This window comes from Citrus sinensis, chromosome 7, assembly GCF_022201045.2.
Source record: "Citrus sinensis cultivar Valencia sweet orange chromosome 7, DVS_A1.0, whole genome shotgun sequence".
NCBI classification, from domain to species: Eukaryota; Viridiplantae; Streptophyta; class Magnoliopsida; order Sapindales; family Rutaceae; genus Citrus; species Citrus sinensis.
In genome coordinates this window covers 24,753,005-24,777,482 of record NC_068562.1, presented here as the reverse complement: position 1 = coordinate 24,777,482, position 24,478 = coordinate 24,753,005, and the positions used below count along the sequence as shown (strand labels likewise).

The 24,478-nt window shown below is 31.4% G+C and overlaps 3 protein-coding genes across 4 annotated transcripts; 2 read left to right on the top strand and 1 right to left on the bottom strand.

Moving 5' to 3' along the window:
• The first annotated feature begins 6,624 nt into the window (after window positions 1–6,624).
• On the top strand, window positions 6,625–8,323 carry LOC102613488 (cell wall / vacuolar inhibitor of fructosidase 2). The gene has a single exon (XM_006464570.4). It carries the CDS (start codon window positions 6,857–6,859, stop codon window positions 7,415–7,417), a length of 561 nt encoding a protein of 186 aa, XP_006464633.1. The 5' UTR covers window positions 6,625–6,856; the 3' UTR covers window positions 7,418–8,323.
• A 1,238-nt stretch (window positions 8,324–9,561) lies between these two features.
• On the top strand, window positions 9,562–9,954 carry LOC107175536 (uncharacterized). Its single transcript, XM_015527023.2, has one exon. It carries the CDS (start codon window positions 9,562–9,564, stop codon window positions 9,952–9,954), a length of 393 nt encoding a protein of 130 aa, XP_015382509.2.
• A 760-nt stretch (window positions 9,955–10,714) lies between these two features.
• LOC102613781 (hypothetical protein) lies at window positions 10,715–13,457 on the bottom strand. 2 transcript variants are annotated; one of them, XM_006464571.4, is made up of 5 exons: window positions 13,034–13,457; window positions 12,395–12,896; window positions 12,094–12,295; window positions 11,399–11,842; window positions 10,715–11,320 (listed from the first exon to the last, which is right to left on the bottom strand). In XM_006464571.4, the coding sequence occupies exons 1-5, from the start codon at window positions 13,347–13,349 to the stop codon at window positions 10,901–10,903; spliced, it is 1,884 nt and encodes a 627-aa protein (XP_006464634.1). In that variant the 5' UTR covers window positions 13,350–13,457; the 3' UTR covers window positions 10,715–10,900. The 2 variants fall into 2 exon arrangements, with proteins under 2 accessions (XP_006464634.1, XP_006464635.1); XM_006464572.4 differs by having other exon boundaries at window positions 11,399–11,836.
• Window positions 13,458–24,478: the final 11,021 nt, after the last annotated feature.

Sequence of the window (24,478 nt, the reverse complement as noted above, 5' to 3'; positions counted from 1 at the left end):
GAGGAAATTGAGGTGTCAATCCTAGTAATTGCTGATATAGTGGCGAAGGTTGATGGCTAGCCCCACCGATAGCCATGAAAATCCTCAGTTGGAACGTTCGGGGCTTAAGAAATTCCCGAACGTTCCTAGCTTTACAAAAAATTCTCCAACAACATAGGCTGCAAATTTTATTTGTGTGCGAAACAAAATTAATAGCTAAACAAATGTCAGAATTAAGCAAGAAGCTGAAGGTTGAAAACTATCTTGTAGTTAATAGAAATGTCAAAATTAAGCAAGAAGTTAAAGGTTGAAAGCTTTCTTGTAGTTAATAGAAATGGCAAAGGAGGTGGGTTGGTGATGCTCTGGAATACTAATGTTAATGTGCATATTACCTCATTTAAGGATGGCAAAAATCTCCACAGGGACGGTACTCTCGGGGATTTTTCCCATTCGGAGAGGGTATGAGAATAATTTCATACCCAATTTCTTATTCGGGGAAGGGATGAAGAAATTTTTTTATCCAATTTCTTATTCAGGGAGGGGACGGGAATAAGGTGGAATCCCCATCCCCTACCCATTTCCCAATTTTAATTTGTAATTTTATTTTTATTTTTTAAAATTACTAGTAAATAAATAATAAAATTTGAATTATAAAATTATAAATATTGGTAAAAATAGCAAATATCAAAATATTTATATTATTAAATATTTAGACCTAATTAACTAATTAAAGTCCTAAATTTTTATTTATGACATTAAAAAAACCGGGTAAATTCTATTAGCCCAAAAATTTTGTTTAATTTTAATATTTATTAAATATTTTAAACTTAAATTTTTTTTTATTTTTTATTAGATGTTATAATTGCCCACAACGAATCACAATTTTAATATCTAATTTAATTTAATCTAATATAATATTTACTCTTGATTTGCTCCGACTTAACTATTGTGCTGTAAAGAGAATAATCTACATTTATAAAGTGCCTACGCCAACATTGAAAAAGTTAATTTTGAATCTAAATTCGATTTTATTTGTAACAATTTTGTATTAGACTATTAATTTATTCACGATACTTTGTGAGAGAAGTTTGTATCCCTTACATGCTGCGTTACTTACTAATTTAATGTATGTGACTTTTGTAATGAATATTAATGTAAAATATATTTCAAACTTTACTTTTATTTGAATTTTTTATTTTAATATGATTAACTCAAAATAAAAAACAAAAAATGTATTAGTTATTCGGGGATCGGGGACCCTTGGGGATCTCCTGTTATTATTCGGGGATGGTATGTGGATTCTCTCAAATAATTCTGACGGGGACGGGGAGGGGATGGGGACATACGCAAAATATCAGGGATGGGTACGGGGAGATTGGTCCCCTCCTCTCTCCTCCCCATTGCCATCCCTAACCTCATTCAACAGCCACCATATTGATGCCTAGATACAGAGTAAGAGAGGTAGCTGGATGAGATGCACATGGATTTATGGGCATCCAAAAATGGTACAAAAAAAGCATACATGGACATTTTTGAGAAGATTAGCAGGTTTGTCTGATACTCATTGGCTTTACTTTAGTGATTTCAATGAGATATTGTATCCGAATGAGAAAATAGAGGGTAATGATAGAAGTGTAAATATGATCAGTGAGTTTAAAGAAGCTTTGCATGATTGTAACTTGATTGATTTGGGGTGTAAAGGCTACCTTTTCACTTGGGGCTATGGTAGATTTGGCCTAGATTTTATAAAGGAGAGATTGGATAGATTCTTATGTAACAAGGATTGGAGAGATATCTATAAGGATTGTGCAACCATTAATTTGGAAACATGGACATCATACCATTGCCTATTTGAATGAAAGTGTAGGAAAAAGGCAGTGGCTTAAAATACATGCAAATAAGTGCATCAATAGTCCACTATAAAGATATATAGAGCACCTATGAGGCTTGTACAGACATAATTGAAAGGGAGTGGAGTAGACATGGCAACTGGAGGTGTGCCAATCCTGTCCAACTATTCAAATGAACGGCTAAGTCTTTAATGGCTTAGTTGAAAAGTTGGAGTAGAGAGGAGTTCGTAAGGAGACAAAAAAAGGTAGATGAGTTGGTGGCTAGGCTAAAGGAGCTGAGATACAATGGTATGCAGTATAATAATGGAGAAGAAATCAAGAAAGTTAAAAGACAAATCTACAACATTCTGCTTGATGGAGAAATTTACTAGAAGCAAAGATCTCGAGCAGACTGGTTAAAATAAGGTGATAAGAATAATAATTACTTTCATGCAAAAGCCTCATCACAAAGAAGGAAAAATAAGATATGGGGTATTGAAGATAGCTAGGGCAATTGGATGGAAAAGGGTGAGGAGGTAGAAAGAGAGTTTTGTGACTATTTTGCCAACTTGTTTACCACATCCAGACCAAATTAGAAGCAGGTGGAGGCAATATTAGAAGAAATGGTTCTAAAAGTGACTTATAGGATGAATGAATAACTGCTGCAACCCTTCCTTAGAGAGAAGATTATTAAAGCACTAGTACGTATGTGCCCTATCAAATCACCAGGGCTTGATGGACTGCTAGCTGCTTTCTACTAAAAGCATTGAAATATTGTAAGCACTGGAGTAGTGACCACATTTCTTTACATCCTAAATGATTAAGGTACAATAACTCCTCTAAACCATACTTACATTGCTTTAATTCCAAAGGTCAGGAAGCCAAGGAAAGGTGATTGATTTTAAGCCTATAAGCTTATGTAATGTAATATATAGAATTGTTGCTAAATCTATAGCAAATAGGCTTAAACACAATCTCCAAAAAGTTATTTCCCTAACTTAAAGTGCCTTTATTCTGAATAAACTCATAACTAACAATCTTATAATAGGTTATGAATTTCTACATCAGATTTGGCACTGCAAAGGGAAAAGAAATGGCCTTCTAGCACTAAAGCTGAATATTAGTAAGGCTTATGATAAAGTGAAATGATTAGGATTTGCACAATCTTGGGTTAATATGATTATGAGATGCATTACAACATCATAATTCTCTATTATTATCAATAGGATAGCAAAAGGCATAATCCATCCTCAAAGAGGGTTAAGGCAGGGATGCCCCCATTTCTCCTTATCTCTTCCTTATATTTGCAAAGACATTCTCGAACATACTACTATAGACTAGGCTTGGCAAAATCTGGGTTCGGTTCGGGTTTTGGTGTTGCCCGGGATTAGACCGGATGAGAGAAATACAAGACCGGACCCGGGTTAAAACCCGATTTTTTCGGGTGCGGTCCGGGCTTGAGCCCGGCACCTTCCGGGTTCAGGTTTTGATCCGGGCTTTCTAAACCCGCATATGATAACTTCAATTTTTTCTTTCATTTATCTAACAATGCAAATTTTAAAAAAGAAAATAATCAAATAAACTTATTCAATCTCAAACTTTAAAAAAGAAAATAGTCAAATACAAATATATAACACACTAACAATGCAAATTTTGCACAAATGATAAATTAAAATTATTTCAATCTACTTTCTAATACCTAAATTCATCCAATTTCTAACTTAAACTCATTCAATCTATATATAAAATAAATAAATTAAATTCAACAACACAATAATCACACAATAAATTGAAATAACATCCAACATATCATAAATTCATAATTATATATTTATATATAATATATTTATATTTATATTTTCTTTTTTTTTAATTTATTAAAAAACTGGATCCGGTCCGGGTTTCGGGTTTTTGGTGTTGAACCTGGACCGGGCTCGGAAATGTCCAGGTTTGAAAATTTCAAACCCGGATCCGGTTTTTATGTACATGCGGTCCGGGTTTTGCCCGGACCGGATTGGCCGGGTCCGGTCCGGACGGGCTTTTTTGACACCCCTACTAAAGACTGAAGAAAAATGACGAATCCATGACTTAAAATTTAGCAAAGACATCATCACATCTTACTTTTTGTTTGTTAATGATAGTCTTATCTTTATAAGAGCCTCAATAGAAGATTGTCTGTATCTAAAGAAAGAATTTGATCATTATGCTTCAGGTCAGCTTTTCAGCTATGACAAATCCTCCATGTTTTTCTGTAGCAAGATGAATAATGGCGTCATCTCAGCTATCAAGAACATTTTCCAGCTTAATGTAGTTTCTAAACATGAAAAGTATTTAAGGCTATTGTCTACGGTTGGAAGAAAAAGAACATGGTTTTTTAATGACATTAAGTTGAGAGTGTCAAGCAAAATTAGTAGATGGCAACATAAGTTCTTCTCATGTGGGGGTAAAAAAGTACTTATCAAGGTAGTAGCTTAGGTTGTCCTAGCCTATGTTATAAGTGTCTTCAAACTTCCACGGGGTATATGTAATGATATCCAATACGCAATTGTTAGATTTTGGTGGAGTAGCAGCATGGAGAAAAAAGGTATTCATTGGGCAAAATGGGAGAGTTTGGGAGATTTTACAAGCTTTAATCAGGTGTTGGTAGCTAAACAAGGTTAGAGAATTCTACAGTTCCCTGATTCTTTGGTGGCCAGCATTTTACAAGAAAGATATTTCAAGAATAATTAGTTTTTAAATGTAAATTTGGGATCTTAGCCTTCTTTTATTTGGACAAGTATTTTGTGGGAGAGACAAGCGATTTAGAAAGGAATTAGACAGAGGATTGGAATGGTGAACAAGTCCAAATTTATAAAGGAAACTGGATTCCAGGGCCAACATCCTTTAAAGGAGTTTCCCTTCCATCTTTGTCAATTAATGCTATAGTCTTAGAGTTGATTGATGCTGACAATCAGTAGAATGAAGGCTTGATTAATCAACATTTCGTGAGAGAAGATGCAGACATGATCTTAGGAATCCCTCTCCCCAATAAACCAATGGCTGACCAAATACTTTAGCACTATGATAAAAAAAGGGGACTACGCTGTCAAGAGTGGATGTCAGGTGGCTTTGAAGATTAATTTTTCGGTGTTCCAAGATGCTCAAACCAGAAAGCAAATCAATGGTCAATCATTTAGACTTTTTATTTACCAAAAAAAAAAAATATTCATTTGGAAAGCAGCAAAAAATCTTCTCTGAACAGTTGAGAGTTTGTGGAGAAGGAAAATATTACCACAACCTTGCTGCCAAGTTTGTGGGAGCTGTATAGAGACTATCGTTCATGTACTGGTAGAGTGTAAATCAGCTCGTAAAATCTGGAAAATTGCTCAATTTGCACCTAAACTTAAAACTATTGCAAATCAAGACATACTTAGCATAGTGTATGAATTGGCAAGAAGAATAGGTAAATCTGATACTAATTGGTGGTGGCTCTGTTTTGGGTAGCTTGGAGTGCTAGAAATCATGTTTTGTTCGTATCAACACCAAAGTAGAAGCAGTTGTGGACTCTTTTAAAAGGATTCAAGTTCAAACCCAACTCTCAAGGTGAGGTAGAAAGAGAAGCCACAACTATGTTGCAGCCATTAACTTGGAGGATCATCTAATAGGGCTGAGAGTTGTCATAAGGGATGCCAACAAAAATTTTGTAGCTACTGCTGTAAAGAGTACAAAGATTTGCAGTGATGTAACCTTTGCAGAAGCTGAACCAGTTAACTAGGGTCTGAACATATCCATTTATGCAAGATTGACAACTATCATTGATGAATCAGATTCCCAAAAATGTAATAGATTTTTTCAACAACAGGAAGAGCATTAGAATCGAGATCCAGTGGATAATTTTAGAGGTGTAGAGTAGAATGAAGGGTTTTAATGAATTGAACGCCCAACCTACACCAAGATCTTGTAATGTCATTACTCATTCTTTAGCTAGACTAGATTTAGAAAAGTGTAGAACTTTTGTATGGGTAGGCTCATACCCTCATAAGTTATGTATTTGTTCTAACTCCTTGAATGAATGAAAATTATTTTCCTCCAAAAAGAAAAGTGGTTTTTAGCATTTTTGTTTGGCTTAGTCATTTGTGAGTTCCACTCTTAAAATCGGTAGAAGTTTAGAAATTCTGTAAATGTATTTGACTTCGCCTACCCCTTATTTTTTTTTTTCCAAAAAGAAAATACATCCTTATTTTTAATCAAATGGTAAATAAAATATACTCAAAATTCTACTACAATTATTATAGATTTCGGGAGCATGGGGCCAAATAATTCGGTGGTCCAGATCATCATTTGCTGCAGCACACGAATGTCCACATATTGCATGAAAACAAGACAATTCAGAACTCAAAAACAACATTGATATGAGAGTCTATGCTGTTGTTTTTATGTAACCCGTGACTTTATTTATTGGCATTTTGGCTTGCTGCCAAAACTATGCCTTATGATTTCCAAAAATTAAGGCCTTACATTCAATAAAGCATACACAACAAAGACAACTCATCAATAATTCACAATTTTAAAAGTAACCCCAACATCAGGAGTCAAAAACACATAATAGATCTCAAAACTTTTATAACCATGCAAATTGTTTAAGCACCACTTTTGCTTTTAGCAAATTTTTAATGAGATCATAATTTGTTCATTAGTATTAAAACAAGTCCCTAACGCGAGGTCTTAGAGATGTAAATTGTAAGACATTATCAAAACACGAGCCCATTCTAGGCTTAAATAATATATGGGCTATACAATAATAAAATCGATTTACGTTTCAGAAAAATTTGAAAGCTCATACTAGAGGGACTCTTATTTCTTTAGGAGTTAAGGACATATTAATAAAATTTATTGATTTAATTAAGATTTAGTCAAGACTTTGACACCCGCCATATCAAATCCTAGGAAAATCATGAAAGAAAGAAAACGGTAAATTCATTCCTTGGCTTCACTTTCTCTCTAGTAATTTCTCCATAAACAAGGGAAGCCATAATCAAATATTGCAACAATTTGTTCATTCTTCTCAAATGGGTTCTTCCATTTTCTTGTTCACTCTCTTTATTGCATTCCATCTTCTTATCTTTCGCCAGCAGCCATCCATTTTCGCCGCTGCCGACATGAATTTAATCCAAAAAACTTGTAAAAACACTAAGTACTATGATCTTTGTGTCTCTTCTCTCAAATCAAATCCAAGAAGCAGCAGTGTGGACACCAAAGGATTAGCAAATATTATGGTTGGAGTTGGATTCGCTAATGCCACAGCCACATCTTCATACTTGTCATCTCAGCTGCTTAGTACAAAAACAAATGACACAACTCTAAAGAAAGTGCTGAAAGAATGTGCTGATAAATATACATATGCTGGTGATTCTCTGCAAGCTTCAGGCCAAGATCTGGCCACCGAGGATTACGATTATGCTTATTTGCACATTTCGGCCGCGGCCGATTATCCGAATGCTTGTCACAATGCATTTAGAAGGTCTCCCGGTTTGGCTTATCCGGCGGAGCTTGCAAGAAGAGAAGACGGTTTGAAGCAGATTTGTGATGTGGTACTTGGAATTATAGATCATATTATCTCCTCTTCTTAATAGGATATATTGTTCTAAATTTAATTATATATTTTCATTTTAAAGTTGACATTTTATGACTGTGGGTTAATTAGGACCTACAGAAAAAGAAAATGGCTTGATACTTTCCTGGTTAATGTTATTAAAAGGTTAGGCGGGCTCGTGGTTTTTTAGATTTACCACTAATAACTAGAGCTTTTGGTCAACACACACACAAACACACACATATATATATTTTGAGGCAAGTTTATTGTGAATTGACTTATCAAATTATTATTATTATTATTATTATTATTATTATTATTATTATTACCTAAAATTCTCTTTATTTGTTAAGGTGGAGGTATTTCCTGTCTTTTTGACGAGAACGAAAATGTTAATTTACATTTCCACTATAGTAGAATTTGATTGGATTCAAAAATTTGAGTTTAGCACTAGTTACATTAGTATTTGATCAATATTCTACTTTATCTAATCTTCAGCTCTATCTGCAATATTCTAGACACTCTTCGTAGGAAGCTACTCTTCAATGTCATTGTTGTTGGAGGAAAAAGCGTTTTAAAAATCCTTTTAATCGTTATTATTATTTGGTGGAGTTATTATATATTATTAATTGTTCTCATGATCTGGAGTTACAACTTACAAATAGTTATTATGAGTTTGGGGAGTTACAATTATTTGTATTGTGGAGTTACAATTATTTATATTATATGTTGGTGGTTACATCTAATCTTTTTATTGACATAGAGGGTAAATTCTCTCTTTTGTGCTTGGATAATACTCGATTTTTGTTATCAATTATTTTGGCTTTGTTGGGTAACTCAAACAGCTATGTGTAACTTTTGGCTTCAAATTTTATGAATTTGGAGTGTATTCGCTTTATTTCTAGCTAGTTGGACATCTAATGAAAAATGATTGATTTTGATAGATGACTACTGATACTATTAGCTCCGGCCCCTTTCATTATCCTGCATTTTCTTGCATCAAACATATTCAAGGAATTACAAGGAATTTGTTATTGCATGCTCAATTACTTAAACGCCTTATTAGCAGAGTTTAGCTTATCAAAATTATTTTTGTTGATGCAAAATTTTTGCTCAATGTACAACGATTAATTTGTGTTTCGAGCTTTCTTTTAAATCGAGTTATGTGGCTTATTTTTTTCTTTGAGGCGAATGTCTCAAATTATATGTCTCCTTGTCGTTAATTGTTCTGCAAAAAGGAACAATTATCAAAGAGTGTCGGGGTTGCCGGCAATAACCCTCCGATGCTCAAGTCAGCCTTTTAAATTTGATTGTAAAGAGAGAATTTAGAGAGAGAAGGACATAATTTCCTTATCCTTTTTCTCTTACCTTCAAATGGGGAGTCTTGGTCTTTATATAGGCAATTTGGTCCATGAGGTGGAGGTGCCATCATGACACGTGGCATTGTCTTAGTGACAAGTGTTTGCAAAACTCATGCATAAAGACACATGTCATTATGTGTCAAGCTTGTTCATGACAAGTAATCTTTGGACATTTGTTATGTTTTTGGGCTGTTAACCTTTAATGGACTTTAACTTAAATTCGGCACTTATATTGGTTCCTTACAAAGAGGATTGATTTTGCAACATTTTGCCCGTAAGTGCATTCTGCCCGTAGGCACATTCCGTAAAATGCATATATTTGCCCATATGCACATTTCGTAGAATGTATATTTGCCCGTAGGCGCATTCCATAGAATGTGTATTTGTCCGTAGGCCCATTCCATAGAAAGTGTATTTGCCTGTAGGCCCATCCTGTGGAATGTGTATTTGCCCGTAGGCCCATTTCAAGTAGCTCGTGTGCTCTTATTTAGAAATATTTTCAAAGTATCTAGGTCATTGTTTGTGATGAATGGACCTAAGTCGTTCTTTAGGAAGAATGGACCTAGGTCGTTCTTTGTTAAATCATGCCTTCGACATTTTGCCAAAGCCTTGCCCTTTAGGCGTATTAAGAAATATTTTCTAAGTGCCTAGGTCGTTTTTTGCAAGGAATAGACCTAGGTCGTTCTTTGCGAGGAATGAACCTAGGTCGTTCTTTGCAAAGAATAGACCTAGGTCATTCTTTGTTAAATCATATCTTTGGCACTTTATCGAAGACTCGCCTTTTGGGCGTTTTTTATTTAGAAATATTTTCTAAGTACCTATGTCGTTCTTTGCAAAGAATGGACCTAGGTCGTTCTTTGCGAAGAATGGACCTAAGTCGCTCTTTGCGAAGAATGGACCTAAGTCGCTCTTTGCGAAGAATGGGCCTAGGTCGTTCTTTGCTAAGAATGGACCTAGGTCGTTCTTTGCGAGGAATGGACCTAGGTCGTTCTTTGTAAAGAATGGACCTAGGTCGTTCTTTGCGAGGAATGGACCTAGGTCGTTCTTTGCGAGGAATGGACCTAGGTCGTTCTTTGTAAAGAATGGACCTAGGTCGTTCTTTGTGAGGAATGGACCTAGGTCGTTTTTTGCGAGGAATGGACCTAGGTCGTTCTTTGCGAGGAATGGACCTAGGTCGTTCTTTGTAAAGAATGGACCTAGGTCGTTCTTATAGAAAACAAGCATGAGTTATTTTATATAACATAATTTCATTGGGCCTATATTTTTCGTGGGTTTGAGCCTTTCATATTTTGGTCTAACAATTTTTAACAATAATGGATTTAGATTTAGTTCTAATATGATTTTTGTTATGACTTTTCTTAGAAAAGTGTGATTGTTAATTATTGGATGAAAAATATATAGGTAATTAAAATTTTAATTGTACACCGCTATAAATGTACCAGAAGATAAAAAATACCAACAACTAAAATCAACAATGAATGACCTTTAGGGACTTAGTTGCTATTTTCAAGCAACTGTCTTTAATTTTCCATTTCAAGCAACTGAATCCAGATTCGGTTTATTAAATACTATACTTTGAAGTTTGAACTAAGCTCGCCCCTAGATGGCGTGCGATTTCCTTTTAAAAATGCAGACATGCTCCCACATTTGCTTTGCCATGTAATCTCTCTTCAAGTTCACTTAATGAATTTCATACTTATGAAATTGTAAGCTGCCTTCGCTCAACAGATAAATGTAAAAAGTTTCAACCAACTCAATTAATTAAGGAGTTGTGGTTTAGAATTTGCTAAGTTTGCTCGTATATTTAGAATAAAACATTCACGGTCTAAATATAACTCAATTCTGAATCATGAAGAACTAAATATATCTGGAGTGAGAACTTTTAAAAATTGTAAAGAAAAGACAAATTCCACTCTTAGATATTCGTTGGTGAGCACAAAAAAGATCAACTTATATAAGGATTGAAAATCCAAAAAGAAAATGTTACAATTATTTATGATAATTGAGAGTTTGATTGATTTACAAAGATTGATCAATCAACTTAATATTGATTTATAATCAATCTTTCAACTTATTGGTAAACATTTTGAAACGGTCACTCCTTATGATCAATGAACTGTTGGCCCGGTCTTTGCTTTGGTTCTTATCGTGAAGGACAACTAGATCCTGAAGTACAGGATATTGGGGTCTATATCTTCTGATAGACTACGCTGGCAAGGAAACTCGGGGAGAAGACCAGCAATGGTTTTAGCATTGTCCAAATAAGAAGCATACTTGTTGATCTTTTTGAGATGTTCAGTGTCACGATTCCTGTGCTTTTCAGATATTCTCAGGTCCTGTATGGCACTGGCCAAAGGGTTGTTGATATTGTTATTCGTTTCTTTATCAATCAAGTCCTTAATAGCCTTCTGACTAGAGCACCAGTTGCCTGCCTTCACATTGAAGTGATACAGGGGTAGAAATCTGTGGCCATATGCAGCTATAAACTCCAATGCAGCCAGAATGAACTCAAATTCCTCATTTGACATGTAGTAGGGGAAGGTAATTCTTGTCCATCCTGGCTTCACGCCAAGATAACCCTGCAGTAAGTTGAATATTATAAGCATCAAATTTATGCTATTTTATCAATATCATGTATGCAAATACTAAATAATGACCTTTTGTATTGCAGATCGAATTTCAAGTGATCGAGTCTGATCAAAAGCAAGCAGGGTGTGGCCATATGGTCCAGCACAAGCACACCCGCCTCGAGCCTGGATGCCAAACAAGTCATTGAAAAGTGTTGCAACAAAGGGTCCATGAAGAGGCTTATTTCTCTCAATTTTCATGTTCTCTGGGGAAGAATTTGTTGTTGAATATACGAGGAATGATAATATAGCTTGTCGCTTGACGCTTGTGTTTCCGAGAACTTGTATATTTTGATTTGGAAGAATCCTCCCTAGTGCACTCTCAATGTAAACGTCTTCCTGTTTCTTAATGACTTCATAACCAATGTATTCTTTTACCCAAAAGGCTAATGCTGCTCTAATCATTTGAACAATTTGAGGTGTTCCTCCATTTTCTCTTTCTTCTATGTCTTCCAAATACAATGTGTCCTGCAGCTTAGTTCACAAAATGAAACCATTAATTCGGTTAATTATGTTGCCCCGGCTTAAGGAGTGATTTTCAAACAATTTTCTTTGGCTAATCACTTGAGTTTAAATCCTGAAGAGATGGAGTTAAAAAATTGATTTGAGCTTAACCCGCACCAGTACCCTTCAAAAAAATAATGAAAATTTTAATTGCAAGAAATCCAAATCAAGTATTTTTTTTTTGGCATTAATAAGTACAAAAAATAGTAAGAAAAGTGTACCTTTTCATCGAAGGCATTCACATAATTAACAGTTCCACCTCCACAAGTTGAAGGTGGAGAAGACCCCAGCTGATAAAGAGCTTTACTAATCAAAAGTATGCCAGGAGTTCCTGGCCCTCCAAGAAACTTGTGGGTAGCGAGGAAAATTGCATCATAGCCATCGATATTCCTTGATCTCAAGTTGATTTTCACATAAGGACCGCTATTATATCATTAAATTTTAAATCCATAAGATCAACTAGCAACTATAATGCTAGAACTGAAGCAAAAATGATACAAAGTGCTTTAAAATTTTGCTTACCTTGCAGCAAAATCAAAGCATGCAAAGCCTCCATATTGGTGAAGAAGTCTTGCAATTGATCTTGTATCTGAATAAATTCCAGTGACATTACTACAAGCAGAAAAAGAACCTAACATTGGTCTCTTAGCAGCTTTATACAACTCAAGTTGTGATCTCAGAGCTTCAATATCTAGTAAGCCATTATCATCAAGACCAATCTCTACAACTTCAGCTAAGCTCTGCCTCCATGATAGAAGATTTGAATGGTGCTCATAGGGCCCTAAAAACACCACCCATCTCTCTTCATCTCTTAAACTTGTTATAAGCTTATCTCTCATAATTGATGGCACTGTAATTCCCATAACTTCTTGCAGCCTTTTAATGGCAGCCGTTGTGCCTGCTCCACAGAATATTATTGCATCTGCTTGTCCACCGCCTAAGCATCTCTTAATGTAGTTAGATGCTTCATGAACCATTTTCGTCATCCGCTGTCCCACGTAACTATCAGATGTGTGAGTGTTCCCTGTGCGAAAAAATGATTAATTATAATATAAAAACTTAATTAATATTATTAATATAGCTATCAGCTTACCTGCACCACCCAGCAGCATGTTGAAGATTAATAAAATTTAAAAAGTCTACAATGTTAAGAAGAATTACCATAAAAGGGAAGCACGTTGTTAATGATATAATCTTCGATGTACCGAAGAGAACGGCCAGAGGCAGTATGATCAGCGTAAGTGAGTCTTCTTTTTCCAAATGAATAATCAAATTCTACATCGTTGCCAATTATCTGAGACCGCAGCCATGCGAGTTTTTCCTCTGAAGGTTTTGAGTGAGGGGGGTGGTGATCATTTTTAAATTCTGAACAAGTTTGTCTCGTAGAACTTGTGCTTTCGCTTCTAGTTTTGCTATTGCTATGGCCTTTTGTCGGAGCACTAGTGGTGTCTCTGAATATGAGCTGCTTAATTTCCATGTGCCTGGAGAAGAAAACTATAGCAAGAAACAAAGAGAAGAATTGTAAACGATTGTTTACAATAAAGAAAGAGAAGAATTGTAAACGATTGTTTACAATAAAATAAGACTAGAATATGCTTTTTGGTGAAGTGCAGACCATCTTAGTTTGTATATATAACAAGAGCTAGGATCTTCTAGAATGTATGTATTAATTTATGAGTAACAATTCATGAACGTGTATAGCTCAGATTTAATAAATTTTATATACTTTTAGTCTCTTAATCACCTATCAATATATTTTGCTAAATGACGTAATGATATAGGGGCTCTTTGTTTTTTTTTTTTTTTGACTTAATGACTAAATTGAATTAATTTCAATCAGTTAAGTCATTAAGTCCGTTTGTTTTTTTAACTTAATAAAAATTTTCAGTCATTAAGACATTAAACTATTTTTTTAATCTTTTTATTTAATATAAAAATCTGAATAGTATCATTAAAAGATATTATCTAAAATATCCCTATCTAATTAATTAATTTGCATCCTTATCTAAATAAAATTTAATAATTAGCATTATTACCGATCTCTCTAACTTGTGATAATATAGTAGTAGACTACTATTATTTTTTTTTATTTTCTTCAAATTATAATTATTTATGTTCATAACTTTTTATAAATATTTTTCATATAAAAACATCATGAACTACAAGAAAATTGATTAACATTTACTAATTTAGAGTATAAAGGATTGTATTCAATTGAACATGGTTTTTGTTATGATAATTTATTATCTTATTTAAGTTTTTTTTGAAATATTTATTAATTTGTTACATTTATAATTTGTAAATGTAAAAGTAATAGTTTTCAAATTTTCTTAAGTTAAAAAAAAACAAATTCATATTTGCTTTAAACAATTCAGACAAAAAAAAAAATCATTCAGATTTAAATATTCAGTTCTTTTTAAGAATTCAGACTAATTTAAGTCTATTTAGATTTCACGTAAAAAAAAAAAGTCACCGTAGTCCATAAAAGAGATAAAAAAATTCAATTGATTAAAACACAATATAAATATGAAAATTGATATTTAGCCAGAGGGGTTATAAAAGCGATTTGTTTTATTATTTTTTCAATTCATCATAATCTCTCATAATTTTAAGTTTTAACATTTTTATTTTATTTTTTCATTTAGTAATAATCAGAACGATTTAAAGTTGATTTTGTCGCCACAGTAAAATTCTTCTAGTTAAATATCAGTACTCTATACGTTTATATGCATTGAATTATAGAGAGTGACGTGCTGGTAACTCTTAGATATTATTTTTACATTTAGGCTAAGAATAACTTTTCGGGTACTCATTTCATATTTTGTTAAAAAACAGGGTTATTTTAGTTGAGTCCTTGTGGTTTATAGAAACAAACTCAGAGACCAAAGTTTTTAAAATGTATGATTTAAGTCATCTTAAATTCAAATTTACTTTAAAAAAAATTTCAAATTTACTTCTTTTAAGCCGTTAACTGCATTTCAACGTTAAAAAAAGTAACGCCACATAAAAATTAATTATTTGAAACATTTGCAAACTAAAATTATTTAATTTTTTTTATTAAAAGTTCTCACTTGCTCTTTAATAGTGTGTTTTTTCGTTTATAATTTTAATAGGAAGGTTGAAAATAAGATATTAAAGTGCTATTCTCCCTAGATTAAATATAACATATTGGATTCTATTTTGAGAAAATATTAATTAAATTTTAAAAAATACAAAATTAAAAATAGTAAAATTTGATGGGTTAATCTCATTTGGGACTCAAAAGTTCAAAATCTAAAAATATTGCTTGATGTGCAATTAATATTAAGTTTTGAACTTGGATGAAAATTGCCATGAAATTTACATGTAAAAGCAATATAAAAGCAAGTGGCATCCCTATGAATTGGAAAAAGGCGAGCAGAAGAGAGAGAAAAGATAATGGAGGTTTTTAATTTGGAAATAGTAATTTTAATTTTTAATTAGATGATTGAAAGACGATTTAAACTCCGTTTTCTTCTAAATTTTGAGGGTAAGTTCTTGGCATAGTACTCTACAATGCTACTTGTCTTGATTTTTATTTTATCCTTTTGTTGGGTATTATTTGAGATACTCACATGTTACAAAGACAGTTATTAGGCTGCTACTATAAGTCTAGAATATTGAGATTCTTAATGTTGTTAATTGATAACTCTATGAAATGAGAGTTATCATGACCCTTTTGGACTTAGATCATGATTATTTAGAATATTGAGATTCTTGATGTTGTTATTAGGCTGCTACTATAAGTCTAGAATATTGAGATTCTTGATGTTGTTAACTGATAACTCTATGAAATGAGAGTTATCATGGTCTTTTTGGACTTAAATCATGATTACTTAGAGAGTAAATGACATGTTTTTATTGTATTTTAGTAATGTTTTGCATAAACATCCATTTTAATTTACTTTTGATAAATTTTGTTCGGTTTAGAATAATTAGTGTACTTAGATCATATTCAGAATTGTAGGTGACCGAAAGCTCAAATTTCAAGGAAGGAATGCAGCTGCAATAGGCTTGTAAAGATAAGGAAAGAACTTGATTAGAAAAGAATTGAAATAAGTTTGGAACAGTGCAGATGCTGAAGTTGTGCCTGTAGTAATGTTGTTGTAGCACAGTTGCTGTAGCAATCCTAAATCATTGACAGAGAAGATTTCGCACGAGATACTTTGAAGAATGCGATATGAAATTTCCTAAATTGGAAGATGCGCACCCTAGACTTCTGGTTACCCTAATTCTAAGCTATAAAAAGAGCACAAACACAAAGAAAGAGGAGGCCGTCATTAGAGAAAAAGAATAGAGAAACAAAACAAGAGAAACTAAAGATCAAGAGAGAGAATTGAGGACGTCAACAAAGGATTCTAGAAGAACATCAAGCAGTCTCACTCATATTTCTTGTTCTCTTGTTTTTATCTCGTTACGATGAATTGTTTGATGGTTGAAACTATTTTGCTTCTTGTTTTATCATAAATTATGAACTAAATTTATTTGTGGTTGTGTGATAACCAAACTTGATGGCTAATTGACTGATATTCTGTGTTGCTGTATGTTTGCTATAGCACGTTATTTTGATAATACTTATTTCAATTTACTATTTCGGTTGACCAACCATTTAGTGACATTAGTTAAGAACGAGCCTAAAAAATGTCTGTATTAGTTGAACATATCAGAGCAATATTTGGTTTTGATTGGTTTCCTGAGTTGGGTTTAACTTGATTCAAAAAGGGTCATTCTTAATCTAAAATTAGTGATGAACTAAATATAGGGATTCACCTTGTAGGGTAATTAGAATCTAAAACTTGTAATGCGATATCTAATGTTAGCATAACAATTCGTCACTATTAAGTTGCATTTAGATATAAGACATCCAAAATGCAACAGTTGAGGATATATAAGGATTTTACCCAGTGCTATAGTAGATGTTGTAGCAATCGATCCAAAAACTAGAAAAATATTCAAAAACCATTAAGTGAGTTTAATCACTCAATTACTTTATTCCCCTTGGCAACATCCTTGTATTTGCCGTGATATTTTACTTTATTGCATATTTATTTTAATTATTTAATTAGTTTAATAATTTGTTTTAATTCTAATTTAGAATAAAAATTGCATTGATAAAATTGCTGTAGCAATTTCCATAACAATAATCCATGTGAAGACGATTTTGAATACTCATCATTATATTATTTGTTGTGTACACTTGCACATTGACATCAATAGCATTAAAAAACCTACAACATTAGCCTTTAATATTATCTATAGAAGAATTTTTGTTGTAATCTCATTAATATAGCAGAAGATTAAATCAGACTATGGTCTTGTAGTTTTTCCTGCTTTGGGTTTTCAACGTAAAAATTTGTCTCTTATGGTTGGTTTTTGCTTTGGATTTTGTTGGTTTATTTTTCTGCCTATTTATTTGTGGTACACATCCTAATTTAATCACACAAAGAGAGAAAAAAATTTGGTTTCTGCTTAATTTATAACTGGTTGTTAGAGTCCTTTTCCCATCAAAACCTCAATAAATTAATAGTCTTGGACCATGAAAAATCTATATTTTAATGAATATTAATTACTCGTTAAATTAATAAATTATCAATTTATGAAGAAATTGCTTAGTATGAAAAATATAATCACGTTTATAGTATGGTTTTCACATTGATTTGTTATTTATTACACTTTATTTGAATAGCAATTACCAGTCTTTCGTTATTAGTAATACAATTATTTAGGGCAGGATTAGGATTATTGTAGAATTTTAAAATTTCTATGTTAAATATGATATATAGAGCTTACTTACTCACAAAGAAGCACTCAAAGAGATTTTGGCATTGAACAATTTATTGTTACAAAATGACAATACTAAGTGAAATTTTATATAAGAAAAAAAAATAGAGATAAGATCAAAGTCGAAATCAATTTTAAAAACAAAAGTTGAATATTTTTGACAAAAATAACATAGTGTATCTAAGGATAGAGCTAGTGTGAGGCTGGTGGGGTTAGTTGCCCCTACTTCAAAAAAAATTCCTTAACTTTTTATATCAAATCATTATCTTACTCCTTAAAAAAAAATCACTATCTTACCCTTTAATTTTATTAATCTGTCCCTTTTTATTTCACTGTCTTGCTTTTACCCCTTAATTTTATTAATCTATCCTTTTTTATTTTACTATCTTGGCTTTACCTCTTAGAATTATTTGAATAACACAATGAAGCCCAATTGTGCCAAACCTTTGCTCATATAATTATTTTGTTACTTCTTGGTCAATTTTATCCGAAGATTCTCTATTACGGATTTAATAGTCACCTTGCAAAGAGAACGATTAAGAAAAAAAAATAATAATCAAGTGTGTACATTAGTTTATATGCCTGTTATATTAGCATTGACTTTACTAGTTGCTATTGCAACTATTAAAAGAGCATTTTTAGCAACGAGCATTGTGAAAAATTGGCTACAAAATTGGACGGATAATTAATGGATGAATGATAGTTTAGTTTCTTATATTAAGAAAGACATGATGCATAGTATTAATAATGAAAATATTTTACAACTTCATCAACACATAAAAATGCATCATGGGCAGTTGTAGATAATATTGATAGAATTATTTATGTTATGAATGAAAGATATAATTTTAAATTTCTTATTATTTTTTAAAAATTACATCCTATAGAGGGTTTTCTTATTTTAATAGTTTATCCTCTGCTATAGTTTTTTTTTATTTCTTTTAAAGGTTAGTTGGCTTGTTTACCCCATTTATTATAGATTAAAAGAAAAAGGAAAAGTTCATTCTATTTAGAAATTATATTTATCCCTTAGGTCATTCATAATATTTGAATACTATATTTCATCCTTCATGTTAAAATCATAGCCAAAAATAAATAAATAAAAGTAAATAAGACATTTTAAAAAACATATCAATTAATTTATATTTTCAAATATCTCAAATAAATATTTTTTATGTGGCCTTATTTTTCAACATTGAAATTCAGTCAAAGACTTGAAAGAAATAAATTTGAATTTAAAATAACTTAAATGATGCATTTCAAACATTTGGGATATTATTGTTTGACTACTTGAAAATTTACAGTATATCAAACAACTACAAACAGTATTATACTCTATCAATTGAGTACTATAACTTTACAAAACTTATCATTTTATTAAATTTTCGTCAGTAACACTATTTGACTATTTAATTGACTAATAAAATCTCAAAAAATACTACACTTTATATTTTGAATTATAATATCGTAATATTTTGTGTTATGTTTTTACCAAAAAATTCATATAAAGAGTAAAATTGGTATTTTATCAGTTAACTATCTGGTTCGTCACTTAACAGAAATGTAGTAAAATAATAGATTTTGTAAAGATATAAAAGTAAAATAATAGAAAATTATATTTCTTGTAGTCATATGACATAATACAATTCTTAAAGTAAACAAACGATAATGACTCTAAAATTTTGGTTTCTAAATTTCTTTCTATAAATAATAAGGACTCAACTGAAAAATAACCCTTGTTTTAACCCCAAAAATGAAATGAATAACTAAAAATTTATTAGGGTTGAATTTATTATATGTGTTATGGCCTAACATTTTATTATTTAGTAAAATATATCAATAGGTGGTTGTTAGATCAAAAAAATATAAAATTTATTAAATGTTACCTTCAAAAAGATCATAAAAATACACATTCTAGAAGAAAATCTTTTGAAAAATTTGGAGAAGATCTTAGCTCTTTTTATATATACAAACTAGTAAGTTTTTTTGCACTTCATCACAAAACATATTATGGTCTTATTTTTTTGTAAACAATCGTTTATAGTTCTTTTTATTTTTTTCCTTGCTATAATTTCCATCTCCACAAATGAAAATTAAGTAGCTTAAGGTCAGTTTGGGATTACTGTGACTGATTAAATAAATTGCTTCTACTGTTTTAATTAAATAAGCTGTTGATTGAAAAAGTAGGTCGGTGTTTAGTAAACTGTACTGTTGTAATTGCTGTAAATTTGAAAAGCTATGTTTGATAAATTTTATTACAAAAATATTTTTTTATTATATAATAACTAAAATAGATATAGTTTAAATTACCTTTTATTTTTCAGAGTATGTTTAATAATGTTTAGACATGCCTTTTTCTTCTTAAAACACATAGAATTAAAAAAATACTCAATGAAATAAAATCTAATGAACTTTATAATCTGCTACATAAAAATGATAAAAGTCCATGTATTACATGACTGTAGAAAAAATATAAATAGATTGAATGCTAAAAGTCATGATTATGAAATTTATTTTAAGACTCATGGTTAACTTTTATGTGAAATTATTCACAGTCCAAAAAAATAAAAATAATAAAACCCTTACGTAATCATATGTAAGTCTGATTGAATGTTATAATAGAAAATAAAAGTAAAATATAAAAAGTACAAAATTCAATTTACTCTCACATTGAGTAACTGTATTCAAAATGCCCCCAACTATGCAAAAACATCAATTTACCCTAAATATCGTGATCTCTCAATTAAAATTAACAGTTTAAAAGGCAAAATAGTGTTTGAACGAATACCTTAACGAGCATTAACCTATAGGAGTGTGACTAATGTCATTGTTGTATGACATGTCAAATCAAGGTAGCTTTTTAGATATCCCCTAAATTGTTATAATTTTAAATTAGTTAATATTATAATTTCTCAAATTTTTATGAGAAAATATAAAAAGAATAAAGTATCTTTTCCTCTTGGTATGGCCCATCATTTTGTTCATAGTTTAGAGAGAGAAACTTTGAAGCAAGGCATCAAAATATCGCGATAAAAAATGCGTTTTGGTTTGAAAGAGTACAAAAAAGTGACTATTAGAGAGTGCTTGCTGGAAATAACAATCTTATGATGGCTAAGGTATGGAAACTTTTTTTCCATTAAGTTATTATCATTAAAAAGGGTTAAGCAACATTTTTTAAAATGTAGGATAATATTTAGTAAAATGTGGCCGATGCATATGATAAATTTGTGCAACTATTGTCATTATTTAAAACAATAAGATCCAAACCCTAGTTCTTAGTGAAATTGGGCTTTCTTTTTTTTAGTGTACCATTAACGAAATTTATTGTATTTCCTATAGAAATAAGTTACTGGAGAAAAAAAAAGCATATACATTTGTATGATTTATTGATTTATAGTGTCCTAAGTGGTTGTTTAGCAAATGTAACTAAATAATTGTGTTATTGATATATATCCTGCATGGATATTTCAATTTTGTTTTCATTTTATGATATCATGGCTATGTTGGTGTTGTTATCAATATTTGTTACATATGCTTTTATTATGAAAGCTGAACTTGAGGGTGAAAGGCTTTGAAAACTTCCTAAGTAAAACTTTTGAGGTTAGCCTTATTGACCACGACTTTCTGATTAAAGTTGTTTTGATCAATGTTATAATGAAAAGAATGGTTGAGAGAAATAGTTATAGAGATGAGAGTTTTATCATTGAAGTTTCACTGCCATAGAACAAAAAGAAGGGTACAATAGGTAATGATCATGAGATGTATCAATATGGCAATTATATAATAAGAATAAGTATAAAGGGATTATGTTTAACATGAGCATCATAACACTTAATGTAATTAAAATGAGGTTGTTTCAAGATGATTGTTGTGCAAATTTTATTATACTCGCAAGCGCACGAATCTATTGTAGAATAGATTTGGTGGTGACGAGTATTGATTCTACGAAGAGGTAGATTTAAATATGGGTGGGGTTAATTTTCTAGGTGTAAATGTGAGTTGGTTGGAAGTGAGTTTTTTTTTCATATTAAGATTTAAAATAAAATGGCAGGAATGAATTAAAGATAAAAACATTGCAAATGAGATGCTTAAACTTCTGGATTCACACTCAACATTCACCATGAGTTTAATATTTTCTTTTTAGTTCCGATTAATTTTTGAGGGGGTATTTCCACTCCTTGTAATCCTCACTTTAATAAATATGGTATCAAGTATTCAGTGTGCCAGGGGTAATGGTCTTCCACTAAGTGTGGTGTCAAGCCAGAAGATAATAATACTTCTATCGACAACGTGGCAAGACCATCCATTAAATAGCTCAGATATACTCCTATCGACACTGAGTCAAGACGACCTACAAAATACTAGAGGAAAAATTTCTCTCTAATTAATGTGGTGCTAAATGTTCATTGTGTCGGATAATAACGATCCTTCACTAGGGAGCCGGCATATCATGCAAAATTTAGACATGATATATTGTCTATTGAGAATGAGTCAAACCAACCATATAAATTAGAGACAAAAAGAAAATAAATTTACTTAATTAAGCCTATGGATCATGTTGAGACTTCACTTTCAACCCAAGCTTGAAACTAAACTAGCCATTCATAATTGAATTAGGAGTAAAATGGAAATTTTACTAAAATACGTAAAGAATACAAGATGGAGAAAGAATTATAGAAAATGAAACTCAAAAATGGATTCAGGGGTGTCAAATTAGGGGGGGGGGGAGCCCTCTATTTATAGATACAATGGATAAATCATGGCCATTAGATGAAAACAATTTGGACGTTCAGAAATGCACCACGTGGCAAGGTTTGATTGGTTGAAACACATTATCAGTCAATACTACATCAGCATTTCGGTCCAGTAAGATGCTGCAATGCCATCGATAAATGCCACATCAATATTTTGGTCTAATAGCATCTTACCATATTATTGGTCAATGCCACATCATTGGTCAATGTTACATCATCAGTCAACGTCACACAATCAGTCAATACCATATTATTAGTCTAATATGATGTTGCCTGACACGACTCAAAAGTATATTACTCTCAAGTATAAGAGTGTCTAATTATAACCCGGTGAGACCGGGGTCGAACCACAAGGAGTTTTAAATCTAGTAAAACTAAGAAAATTAATTGCAGGGCAAAGAAATTATTTGAAAATGATTTAAAAATAAGCTAAGGTTACAGGATCCACTCTCAGTATTCAAACTATAATTTTAATACTCTCTCATTTTTAGCCTCACTTTTTCCAGTTAATTATTATATCATTTAATTCTCAACTAACTATGTGTGTGGATAAATATGAAATAAAGTACATGATGTGCCACATTATATTAATGTGTCGACATTATGTCAAAATACCATACATATCCAAAGAAATTTATAAATTAATATGACATAAAAATAACTAAAAAAGAATAAAATACACTTTAAACTCATTTGAGAAAATAATAAATTTAATGGTTTGAAATATTGAGCTTCACCTTTTACCTCAGTTTAATAAAATTAGCCACTCATATTGAAAGAAAACACAACACTCTATTTATTTGATAAACTTTTAAAATACGTTACAAGAAAGTTGATTACAAACGGAAACAAGAAAAGAAAAGAAATAAAGAAAAAAAGAAATTCTTCAGCTGCACTCTATTCTCTCTCTGCTTAAGCTTCTCCAAAAATAACTCTCTGACTTCTCAATACTCTGACTTTTATAGGCAACAATTGCCTCCTCTTTATTCTTTTTATTCTTATTTAATTTATTATTATATTATTATTATAGTTTTTTATAAATTAAATGAATATAGAGAAGTGTGATGGCCAGGAGGCGATCACGCCTCCTGACCATCAAAGGCAACCATAACATGGTTGCCTTTTGCTCTTTTGTCCTTTTGTACTTTTTTTGTTTTTTTGTTTTTATTTTTTATTTTTTATTATTACATCTTCTTAATTGTGTTTCAGTAGTTCTTCTTTATTCCTGTTTTCAATTCCAATTCCATCTTTATTCCTGAAAAATATTTACAAGATAAAAATTAACAAATTGTGAATTAATTTAACATAAAATATATTTAGGGAGTATTAAAATAATTTAGAAATAATGAACGCATTACTCAACACAATAAGTGAAAAACTAATAATTTTATCCTTATTAAATGTATACTTTTTAATGTCAATCACACCCCCTAACCAGCTTATTGCTAGGCTCTAGCAATTTAAGCGATAAAAGTTTAGTAAAATTTCAAACTTAAATTGAATTTTTTTTTTAAAAATTTTGTTTACTTCTTCCATCAGATTAATGACAACAATCAAATAAAAGTATAAGCATTATCTTCATCCTAAAGAAAATCACACTTACACAAAATAGTTCAGTAAGATCCTGTAAAATGATCAATCATCAGAGCTACATTAATCAAGCCACTTTTAAGAATGATACATCAAACCCCAAAATCTCAAGATTAAGAGTGATTCTCTCAAAAGAAGATATACCCCAAATTAAATTGTCACTCTAAAAAAATATGGTAAATTTGAGAGAATAATAAAACAATATCACACGCTCTCACCAAGATGAAAATATTAATGCCCACGGCTTAGAAATAAAATGATCTCAAATCCAAGAAATTACTGGAAAAATTTATTTTTATTTTTATGCATCACCACATTTTTTTGTCCATATTACTAGCTTTTACTTCAAACTATAGTTCTCAAAAATCGAGCAGGACTTTTATTAGGACGTAACGTAGGTTAGGGTTATGGCTAACAAAAAAAAAAGGTAATAGGGAAAACAAAAATATATGTTTGAAAAATA